At 45.3% G+C, this 12331-nt stretch overlaps 1 protein-coding gene across 1 annotated transcript in view; it reads right to left on the bottom strand.

Annotated features, from left to right (window-relative positions):
* The window catches only part of TBX21 (T-box transcription factor 21), a 44163-nt gene extending 42984 nt beyond the window's left edge, over positions 1–1179 (bottom strand). The window contains exon 1 of the mRNA XM_054995059.1: positions 560–1179. Within this exon, the coding sequence (XP_054851034.1) occupies positions 560–1179 (620 nt within the window). The remainder of the gene's footprint in view (positions 1–559) is intronic.
* Between the last annotated feature and the right edge of the window lie 11152 nt (positions 1180–12331).

Raw genomic sequence — 12331 nt, 5'->3', positions numbered from 1 at the left:
TCTTTCCAGAACCCTGAGATGCGGAAGGGAACAAGAAGGGGAAGGCCTCTGGGCATTTGCAGAGCTCCTTTGGCACACTCCAGGGCGCTGCCCACGGGTGTTCCCGACGGTGTTCCAGAACAGGGCGTGTGACAGAAGCCCGGCTAAGGGAGGGAACCTGTGCGGCTCAAGGGGCAGGTGAAGGGAACCGTCCTGCCAGCCACTAACCAGCCTTCACCCAGGCGTCTGTTTTCAACCGCGCGCTCCAACCTGCGCCCTCGCCCAGAGCGCCGCCGTGCGCCCTGGACAGCCCCCGGTATCCCGCCCCGAGAGTCTCTCCAGCCCTTTTCCCGTAAATGCCAGGATCCTCTTCGCAGCGTGCATCTACCACCCCAGAGGCCGAAGTCCTGTTCCCGACCAGTACGCTTCCTTCCGATCGACTCCCAGGCAAGATCTCGCTGTTCTTCCCCCCTCTAAAGCCTGGATGCCGAACCTCAGCCACGCGCTCAGCCTCCCCAGGCCCTTCTCGCCCTCACCCCGTGATCACCCCCCCCCTCCCGGGCGCCTTGGGTCGGCTCACCTGCCCTGTTTGGTAATGATCATTTCCGTCTGGTGCTTGTGGAACTTGGCCCAGAGAGGATAGTTGTTGAGGACCACTTGGATCTTTCCGGACACTTGATAGCCTGGCACGGGGTAGAGAGGACCCCGCGGGAACATGTGCTGAACCGCCGCCGAGTAACAGCCTTCGCTGCCGTGCGCGCTCGGATACAGGTCCCCGGCGCTCGGATAGATCTCGCCAGCTGACACCGGGTAGCCGGGATTCCCCGGTGGCCCTGCCGAAGAAGGCGCAGGGACGGGAGGAGCGGGAGGCTGGGGTCTGTAGGAGGAGCAGCTGTTTACGCCTGGCCCCAAAAACCGGCCCGAGGGAGCCGGGTTGGTCACCCCAAACCCGCCCTGGACGATCTGTCCGCTGTAGGTCAGCCCTAAGTTGCAGCCCCCTTCCTGCATGTGAGGTTCGGGGTAGTAGAAGCGCTCCGGTTGGACGCCCATCTTTAACTCGCTGGGGTCTTTGGTCGTCGTTCCCTGGAGGTCGGGAGGTTCCTTGGCGAAACTTTGGCTCTCTGCCCCGTTCAGCATGGTGAGGGCAGCGGCGGTCGTAGGGGTCGCGGTTCCTCCGGCGAGGGAGTCCAAAGCGCCCATTGAAGAATGCCTGGAGGGAGGTGTTCGGAGACGGAGGGGAGGGACGGGGGGGGGAGTTGGCAGCTGAGGGTGGCTGCAGAGAGAGGGGGACACGCACACAATCCGGAGGACGGTCCTCAGAGGCTCATTGGAGCTGGGAAAGGGGACTCCGCCAGGGCGCACCTCCCCCTTCCCCGGCCAGCCGGGTCAGTTTCGATCAAAATTCTGGTCAATTTCCTCGCTTGACTGCGCCGCTCAACTAAGCAGAGTTAGTCAGTTTCACTCTTCTTTAAAAGCGGCGCTCTCGCCCTCATTCCTGCGCACGAAGCAGGGACGGAACAGAAGTTTGCGATCCGGGCGAGTGAAGCTCAGCGCTTTTACCGCTGGATTTCTTCCTGGCGATGTCCAAAAAATCGGCGAGGCTTTTCGTTCGCCACCATCTTCTTCACAATCCTACCAGCCCATCCTCGCCGCTTCCGAAAACGGCGCTCTCGACCTGCCTCCTATTAAAAGAACAGCCTTCGAGCTCCCGTGTCGGCTTCTCTGCCATTGGCTGGAAGAGTTTACAAGATACGCCTCTTTTGCTGGAGCCTTCCCCTTTTTTGAATGCCCACCACAACCACAAGCCTCCCTTGAATCGAATTAAGACAAGGTTTTTCCAAAACTGACCCAACCCATCCCAAATTATTATTTTTATTAAATGTTTGAAACTGCTCCCAAACCAAGCCAAAGAGGGGGGAAAGATTCCAGTGTAACTTTGGAAATCATACTCCTAGCCATCAAATACCTTACAAAAGTGTATGCTGCACATAGGTTGAAAGGCCACCAGGAGTTTCTGATTTTACCATAATAAAGGCTTGAGTTTTACCACTTCAAACCAAGGGCAGGGGCCTGCAGAAGTTAACACTGCACTTAAAAAAACAACAACCCTTCATGTAGAAAACTAGTGTGTCAGGGTGACTAAATTAGAATTGTGTTCCTGACATGCTGGTTTTCTATGTGCAGGGAATGTTTCATATTGAAGGACAGTCAATCATGTGAGCTCCAACCTGCAAAGGTACTGCCCAGATATGGGCTGTACCATCTCAATGGAGGCTCTGCCAAGCACAGTCCCAGTAGATTTCCGTCCAAGCAATTGTCCATGTCCAAACTCATTTAGCTTCAGCAATACATCTTGGGAACCCAAAGCCCAACTTTTAAGTAGGACTGTATCAGGAGGCAGTGTCGGCCTAACCAGCCCTGATGCCCCCTGGATGACCTTGCCCCAGTGATTGTCTTTTCGCCAATCCTGCCTTGCAAGCTTCTAGTAATGATTGGGGGGGGGGGGACGAGCTATGGGACCTGCTGCCATGAGCTTCTCAAAGGAAGGAGACAGGGACAGAACTGAATGAGCCCATTTTTATGTTAAACTGGGAGTGCAGGACCCACAGCCACACTGCTCATTCCTAGGGCTGCCAAAAGGCCTGGAGAAAAATGTCCTATTTCTTTATATGTATGTGTGTGTCATCAAATCTCAGCCGACTTAAGGTGATCCCATCAAGAGGTTTTCAAGGCAAATGAAGGGCAGAGGTGGTTTGCCATTACCTTCTTCTGCAGAGCGAATGCCATCTTTCTCAGTGGCTTCCCATCCAAATACTCACTGGAACCAACCCTACTAAGCTGCCAGGATTGGACAAGATCAGGCGATCTCATGCTGCTTTCTGACCCCTAGAAGAGGCTTAATGAGTGGAAATGGGCTATTATTTTTGTTGTTATTTATACTCTGCCTTTCTCCCTAGTGAGTACCCAAAGCAGCTTACATTGTTCTTTTCTCCATTTCCCCCTCACAACAACCCTGTGAGGTGGAGAGGTTGAAAGAGTTTGCCTGGCCCAAAGTCATCCAGTAAGCTTCTATGGAAGAGAGGGGATTTGAACCTGGATCTCACGGGGCCTAGTCCAATGCTCTAACCACTACACCACACTGGCTCCCATGGCATGAAGTTAAAAAACACTAACTGGCAAATATCATCCCATTAAGCCTCTAATAAAGGGACAGGATGTTTTATTTTCTCTTTGCAATTGGCAACCCATTTTTCCCCCTGTACCAGCCAAGTAGTGCTACTCGCACATTGGAAGTGGGACCCTCTTCTAAACTTGCACTAATTTTTGGGACCTGCTTGCTGAGCAACTCTATGTTACACCTCCTCCCCCAGCAGAAAACTCAAGAGTCTCACATTGGTTAACACTGACCAAGCTCGTCATTTTATTTTTCCCGTTTAGTATTCATACTCTTGTCGGCCTTTAAGATGCTACTGGACATGAACCTTGCTCATCTACTGCAGACCAACATATCTATCTGAATGCAAACCCACATCTGCCTGTTCCTCCTCCTCCCTCCTGGCCCACCACCGGGAGAATTGCTACCTGCTTTGGGGTCCTGGCCTACAATCTGAGAACCAAAACTCCAGGGCAACACAAGAAGCCTGGGATCCCCACAAAAACAGCCCCTGTGAGAAAGCATGAACTTTTGCCATGGGGGCCTGGTCTTCTCATGTTACTCTGGCAGCACAGGAAGGAACAGCACTGGTTCTTACACTGCCTGAATAATATAGGAATCTAGACGGGGCCTCTCGTCTTTCTCTGGAAGCAAAACCATATAACACGTTTTAAAGCCCAGGACTTAAAAGTTCATCCTATGGAAAGGGGGTGGGGCAGAATCAGAGTAGCGTAGCGGTCAGAATGTTAAGTTAGGCTCTCAGGGACTCAGGTTTGACTCCACCATTCCGCCAGGGCAGTTTGCCAGATGACCTTGGGCCATCTTTCTCTCAGCCTAACCTACCCCACAGGAGAGAAAGATGGCCATTCCATAACTCTGGTGCAAATTTATACACAAGCCTACACAGGAGCTACCAATGGGTGATATGTGAGTACAATGGAAATTTAACATTGATGTAGGAATATTTTATGTTTTTAATGGTAATGATGATTAATTGTGTAGTGTGTTTTTAAGCTTTGTTGTGATCCGCCCTGAGCCCACTGGTATGGGGAGGGCAGACTATAAATTGAATAAATTAAAATTAAAATTAAATTAGGAAGAGTCTCCATAACTTCCTTTCACATCACCTCGCAGATTTGTCCATCCAAGCCTTTTATCATCATGAAAATGTGCAAGCCAGGGTCCATTGCTGTCAACCATTCTCAATCAAGAGGAGATTGAATAATAAATAGATCAAACCAAAGGTGTGGGGGGGGGGGGCTTCCATCCTATACACTTGGCACTTTTATTTCAAGCAACTCAGATCAAAACCATGCTTTTCTCCAAATCAGATTTCATAACGGCCACCTGGGTTTGAAATGCTGAGCTTAAAACTCTTTGACAGGATTCTTTTAAAGAGTAGAGTGTTTTATTTTGAAGATTTTTTTTCTTTTTAAAAATCAGCCCATAGGGGTATATGTCTCTCCCTCTCTTAGATTTCAAAGTCAAGCAGGAAGTAGGGCTTAAACAATAGTTGGGGGAGGAAGGAGAGAATAGTGAGATTCTCTGTTCTCCTAACTTCAGTGTGCCTGTAAAAATCCGTATTTGACATACCTGAGTCTTTTCCCAGCAGCCACAAAGTATGGAAGCTGGAGTTAAGAGATATGGTGGTGGCAGACCCTTTATCTTGATAAGCACTGGATATCAATTGCAAACTTTTGATTAGCCACCCTGGAATACCATTTTGCAAAGTCAACATCAGTTTTTGAAATTCTTGCCAAATTTTAAATTTATGTGAAAATTGTTCTAGCTCTAGCTGGAGAATTAAACAATTAATATTTTCAATATGGCTCTGGTTTGGGTTCAGCTGTAATGGAAGCTGTTCTGGTTCAAACAATCAATTAGGGAGTTAACAATAATCAGATATCAGTTTAGTTCTGGTTCAGGAGTGGACCATGTTAATGCTTTATTCTTCTGGGTTCTATCTGCTGGTTGTTTATTTGAATGATTTTGTGTTTTATGATTTTACCTTTTGTAGCATGAGGCACCTCAAATAGGTCTCTAAAAACGTGCTTTTTAAAAATATATAACAAAACGGGTCTTTTTAATACCTGCAACAATGACCCATAAGTACTATAATGTAAGCACTAAAGTACAAGTAACATTCAATGCCATGTTTGTACCATATTTTAAATTTTTATTATTATGCAACTTAATACAGATTACAAAGGATTGAGTCTCCTGAACTCTGGAAAGCAAAAAGTTGTATCTTGCTGGTGTTTGTTTCCCAGTTATTTAAGAGAAACCTCATAAAGCAGGAAACTTGCTTGAAAAATGGGTCTGTGAACCAAATATATAATATTTATTTATTTATTTGAGTGAAAGTGACATGGTACAGCTGGAGCTTGTCAGATCTTGGAAGCAAAGCAGGGTCAGTACTTGGATGGGTAACCACCAAGGAAGACTCTGCAGAAGGCGGCACCGGCAAACCACTTCTGCTTCTCACTTGCTTGAAACTCCCTTGCTGAGGCTAGTGTAAGTCGGGCGCGACAAGACGACACACACACACACTCACACATTTATTTATTTTCATTTTTCCATGTTTATAGCCTGACTTTCTCACTGAGACTCAAGTCAGGTAACACAGTGTGAATCAATGCAATCAAAAGGATAAGACATCTAATAAACAGTGTAGCAGGATTGGGATTACAGAAATCTGAATCAAGCATAGAATATTAGCAAATATAATGGGTGGAAAGTTCCATCAAGTCAGAGCCAATTTATGGCAAGCCCTACTGGGGTTTCAAGGCAACATAGGAACAGAGGTGGTTTGCCATTGCCTGCCTCTACATAACAACCCTGGTCTTCCTTGGAGGTCTCCCATCCAATTACTAACCAAGGCTGACCCTGCTTAGTTTCGAGATCTGATGAGATAGGGCTTGTCTGGGCTGTCCAGGTCAGGGCATTAGCAAATATAGTGGATTGCAAATATAGTGGATGTAACCAATAGACGTCTTGTTATATTCTAATTAACAATCCCTGTGGCCTTTTAAAAGTGTATGTGTGTGTGTGTGTGTGTGTGTGTGTGTGTCCCACCCTTCCTCCAAGGAGCAAAGGGAGGCATACATTGTTTTCCCTTCTGTTTATCCTCCCAACAACCCTGTGAGTTAGGCAGAGAGAGAGAGAGAGAGAGAGACTGGCCCTGAGGTCACCCATCAGGCTTCATGGCAGAATAAGGATTTAAACCCTGGTCTCCCAGATCCCAGCCCAAAGCTTTTACCAGTTGCTTGATGAAGAGACAAGGGCAGAACTATGACATTATGAGCATAGCAGGTAACACCACTCTAGCAATTTCAAGCAAAAAGGAAAGGGAAAACAGTTGACACTAGAAGGTGAAGGGAGAGAGTCTGCTGGAGAATCCATGGAAGTGTATGCATGCACAGCTGGGAAACTGTGTTTGCGCTTGTGTGAAATCACTTGTTTTTGCAGACAGCAACATTTTAGTAACAAGTATTACACACTTCTTATGGCCCTGTTTACACTTCATTTCATGATGTCTGACTACTTTATGGAGATGCCTTGTTCGTAGGTTATTTGCTTGAACTAACAGAGTGGGGTTTAGGGCGGCTAAACTATGCTTTGTTGTTTCTCTTCCTCCACAAACCTCTAGAAGTGAGGAGTTGTGGCAATAATGAATGCATCATATTGCTAGCATGCAACCATGTAAACACATGAACATGAACACTAAGATGCCATGTGGTGAACAGCTCTCATTTCACCCACTGCAGCTGCTAAACTAACATATTTTAAATAATTGCAGGTGGTTAGCCATCTTGGTCTGCAGTAGAAAAGCAAAACTCAAGTGCAGTAGCACCTTAAAGACCAAGAAGATTTCCAGGGTACAAACTTTTGTGAGTCAAAGCTCCCTTCATCAGATACCTGGAAATCTTAGTCTTTAAGGTGCTACTGAAGTTGAATCTTGATATTTTAAATAAATGTCTTATCTGGGAAGTATTGGAGGATATGAAGTGTGTGTAAAGGGGGGGGGGAAATGACAGTAAAATACCAAGGAACATCAGTGGAGGGGGGTGTTGGTTGTCCAATTTTCAGTGCAAGAAGGGGATTACTAAACCCTTTCCCTTGCTCATGATTTACAGTCTATCCCACTCAGCTGCTCATTTCCCTGATCTGAACTCCAGTACCAGTCCAGAATTGAGCTTAGCTGAGAGATGAGCATATGTTTTTTTGAGGGGGGGCACCAGCAAGGTAAGCAAGAGGCCTAGGTTAGGGTCAGAGTCCCTTGCTGGCACCCTCAGCCCTTTCCCTCTGAAACCGGTCCTTTCACACACCCCTTCAAAGGAGATTGTGGGAGACCCATGTCTGAACAAATGTGTCACCACTCACCAAGTGCACTTTCTTTAGGGTTACCAAATCCAGTTTGGGAAATTCCTGGCGATTTGGGAGTGGATCCTGGGGAGGGTGTGGTTTGAGGAAGGGAGGGACCTCAGCAGGGATGTGATACCATAGAGTCCACCCTCCAGAGCCTCCATTTTCTCCAGGGAAACTGATCCCTGTAGCCTGGAGCGCTGTTGTAATTCTGGGACATCTCCAGGCCCCAATTGCAGGTTGGCAAAGCGACATTTCTTGCATACTCCTTTTTTAAAAAACAGCCTCTCTTAAATAAGCAGATTTCAGGTCAGACTTTTGTAACCTGCCTTGAGTAGCTGTGGTCAGTGGGAAATGCAGCACATTTTAATAAATAAAGACGTCCTTTTCCAAACCTCTGGAATGTGTGGGCCCAGATACGAGCAAGGAAGGCAAAGCACATGCATCTAGACAACGGGAAGGAATCCATGAGATAATCCTTTCCCCATTACAAAATATTCTAATTATTAGCAATAAATCTATACCTGTTGAACCTCTGCCCTGTTCAGTTACATAGGGGGGAAAGAGCAACAGGTGGACCAGGGGTGGTTTTATATGGCTCTTTTATTATTCTGAAGGTTTTTAGAATGGGTTTGTTCTCACCACTGTGATATTTTAAGGGTTGAATGACAAAGATTTATAGACATCCAAGCATAAACAAGAGTCTTGTGGCACCTGAAACACTAACAAAATTATATTCCTGCATATACTTTTCACCGGCTATAGCCTACTTCTTCAGATGCTAAGAGTGGTCTGCTCTAATCCAAGAAAATTTATGCTGCAATAAAATTTTGTAATCCAGTTTTACTGCAATGTTTATTGCATGTATTAGACTGTTGGCATTACACGCTTTTCTAATTTTGCATTTATTGCATTACTTGTTGTATGCATTATACTGTTTGCATTACATGGTTTTCTAATTTTGTAGTGGAAAAAATTGCATTGTTTATTGCATACTGTTTGTATTGAATTGCTGTCTGATTTTGTCATCCAGTGTTCTTGCATTGTTTTTACTTTATACTGTTTTATCACATTGCTTTTAATAATTTTTTTTCCAAATTCTGTAATATACCTCAGGTCTCAGCAAGAAAGGCAGACTATAAATGAAATAAGTGTGTAAACTGATAAATGGAGGTGCCACAAAGCTCCTGTTTATTTTTGCTGCAACCCACTCTGTAACTGTAGACTTTCAAAGCACCATCAGGAAGGTCTGTTTGGGTCTCACTGTAAAGTGAAGGATGACCCCCCTGTGAGGTGCAAGTAGAAGGGACTTGAGGGACTGGGCAGTCTCCTCAGCAGGATTGTGTATTGTACCATCAGACAGAGTTTAGGAGCCATTTCAGCCAATTCACAGCTTTAATTGTTTGGAGGTGTTTCTTCTCCGGTCCCCCCTCCTGTATGCAAAAATCCTCCCTTCCGGCTTCCTGAAAGTCCTACTCTGCCCTGTAAGCTTCTAGGCTTTGGAAAGAGGGGGGGGGGGAGATTTCAAAACAAGAAAACAAATGTTGGGTTCTAGGATGTTAGGAGAGGAGGGGTTGGGGAGGACAAAACAGAATATCGAATGGGTGGGTGGAGGGCAGCCAACATGAACTGAAAAACATCAGAAAGACAGTTTAAGATAACAGAAGGTGGCATGAAAATGCCTCTGTTGCACAAAAATTGTCTCAGCTTCTTTCTTTCTTTCTCTTTGGTCAAACAGATTTTCAAGATTTTAAAGCATTACAAAAATCTGTTTACCAGACAGCAACGCTACACAGTCCTGCTTGCTCTATACTGCTCTATAGTCTCTCCAGCATAAAATCATTCAATCCTATACATTCCTCCAGTATCACTCAGTCCAGAAACAGGCAACCCATTTTTCATATACTTCCACTTTTCTCCTCAATAAGGACCTAATTTGGCTTCCAACCTCATTCTCCCCTCCTCTGTTTTATCCTCACAACAACAGTCCTGTGAGGTTGTCTGAGAGACAGTGAGCAAGATTTGCGCCCAGTAGAACCATGAGAGAGAAAGACTGGCCCAAGGTCAGCCAGAGAGCTTCCATGGCAGATTTGAACATGGGTCTCCCAAGATCCTAGACTGAAACTCTAACCACTATACTCTCTCTTATGTTTATTGTCTCAGCCATAAGCCATAACAATTCATACAGTAAAACAATAGAACAAAGACACACAGCAATTTATAACAATTGGATGAAAATAGACAGCAAAATCAATAGCTTAACCACTACACCATACTGGCTGTAAGGTACGGCAAGACTCTTGTATAAAGTCATGATTTTTCTTAAATGCCAGAAATTGTGACTTGGAAAAAAGAATAAATAGCCTCTGAGCATGGGAAAAATGCCATTGTCTCACTTGTGCATAGACAGAACAGCCATACCTGGGAATAAGGGTCAGACATTTTAGACCAGAAGTCTGGGTTTCCAGTCGCTTTTTGTTTTGAAGTAACCAATGTCTGTACACTTACAGGAAATTCAATTGAACATTTGCGTTCTTTGATAATGCACACAAATTTGTGCTAATTTTAAAAAATCCTTTTTGGTATTTAACGTACGGCAAGAGACCAGTTTATTTTTACTCTCTCTTGTACGACTGAGTGCACTGAGGATTCTTGTGTGTCTCAAAAGCTGGCCTCCTGCTTCAGCCACTGATGGAATTTAGTTGCAGATACAAACTTCATTTGTAACATTTCCAACCTGTACCACTAAACCAGCAACAAGAACAAGAGAGAGGCTCTTTGGACAGCTGGTGGGAAGTGCCATCAAGTCACAGTTGACTTACGGTGACCCCATAGGGGTACAAGGCAAAAGACATTTAGAGGTGGATTGCCATTGCCTGCCTCTTTATAGTGACTCTGAACTTCCTTGGTGGTCTCCCTTTCAAATACTAACCAGGGCTGACCCTGTTTATGTTCAGAAATCTGACAAGACCATGCTAGCCTCAGCTATCCAGTTCAGGGGCTCTCAGGACTATGATCGTATAAATGTACAGTTGAGACTTCTTGTATTATGGGGAATCTGGATGTCTTTCTCAAGGTGACGAGTACAAACCACTATTTTTGCATACCTTCCACTCGTTTCAGTAGGGCTTGTACAGGATAATATCTTGCCAGACTGTGTTTAGCACTTCTGTTATGCAGACAGCACATCCCCACTGCCAAATGGCAATATTTTGCTCTGAGAAATGACATTCTTTCCCCAGCTCTCATACCTGTTGCAGTTGCACATTCCCTGTGGAGTGTAGCCTCAGGAGGGAGCTCCTCTTGGACAAGGGGTTGCTTTCCACTAACTGTTTAGTCTGGAACAGATACAACTCAAGAGTCACACGAGGATACTCAAGTGAAAGATCTTACACTTGTTCTCCCATTGTGGATACACATGCATTGCTAAGGAGACAGAGTACACTTGAATGTAAGACCACAGAGAAACTAAGGGCCAAGCTACACATGATGAATGACACTTGAACGGCAAGTGGATTGAGTGGAGGGCAAGTGAACAGGGAGAAATACACTTGCTGTTCAAGTGTCATTCGTCATGTGTAGCTTGGCCCTAAGTCACTTGAGCGTCCCTATGTAAGATGTCTTCTGTAGAGAGATTCTGGGAGTCTCTCTACAAGAGACATCTCGGCACATGTTCCTCAAGTGTTGGGAGACGCAATGTTAGTTGGGAAGCGTACTTCACCTCCTGTCAGCTTCACCTTTCCAGTCTAAAATTGTGCGGGATCGCAACCAGCAGGCAGTGAGGAATGGAAATGGGCTGAAGCTGCCTTCCAGAGCCGGGCTTAGACCTGGAGAAGTTATAATGGACTGATGTTTCCCTTCTGGCATTTCACAGCCCCTTCACACAGCTCTAGAGTATAGCAAAGCCTTTGCCCTTCCACTGGCTCTGTCTTTTTAAACTACCCTTCCCGGCTAACATTGCATGTCCCGACACGTGTTCTTCACATGGCAGATGTCTTGTGTAGAGAGACTCTCAGTCGCTCAGTTTTTATGGAGAATCCAGATAATGTGACATTGCAAAGCCATTGCATTCAAATGTTTTCCATATTCTCTTCCCATCTTTTCCCCCAGACCTGATTGTGGTGATTTTTTTAAAACCTTGAAACACAACTGCTCTGCCAGTCCATCTATCGTGGACTGTAAGACTCTACTGAGGTTTCCTACTCTCCTTTTCAGTTTTGCCTTTACAGTCACATCTTTGCTTAATTACTTACTTCTGCAGCAGTCCACAATTGATTCCTAATGATCATTTCTTACTCCTTGTAGCAAGGGCAGGCTTTTGTGACTGTTTTTCTCTATGCTGCCAAAGCGCTTGTTCTTTAGTTTACCATTGTTGTTGTTGTAATTGCAACTGTATAATTATGAAATTATAAGCTTAAAAATTAATGAACAGGCAGTTCTGCTGCAAAGGAAAGCCATTAATTAAAGCAGCCGCACACTGTGCCTAGGGAAGTCTTTCTGATAATTAAGACTCGATTCAGGAAAGCACATCCACCTTGAGAAGTGGCTGTAAAGCAGAAGAACAAAAATGAAAGGGGACACTTTAAAGGGAAAAGCAGAACTTTTGCTCAGTGGTACTGATTTCCATGTAAACATGTAGCACAAACTGGCCCGTTTGGAGCATTCCCTGATTTTTATGTGAAATATAACATGACACAAAGTTCCACGGAAAGCCACGGGTTTAATTGTAGATTGCAAAAAAGGAATGATTGGGAAGCACTCAAGTGTCCTAGGCTGCAATCCTAGGAACACTTTCTTATCAGTAAGCCCCACTGAATAAAATGGAACTTCTGA

This window comes from Eublepharis macularius, chromosome 12 (genome assembly GCF_028583425.1).
Source record: "Eublepharis macularius isolate TG4126 chromosome 12, MPM_Emac_v1.0, whole genome shotgun sequence".
In the NCBI taxonomy this organism is placed as follows: Eukaryota; Metazoa; Chordata; class Lepidosauria; order Squamata; family Eublepharidae; genus Eublepharis; species Eublepharis macularius.
The sequence above is the reverse complement of the archived record's forward strand: the minus strand, read 5'-3'. Positions and strand labels throughout refer to the sequence as shown.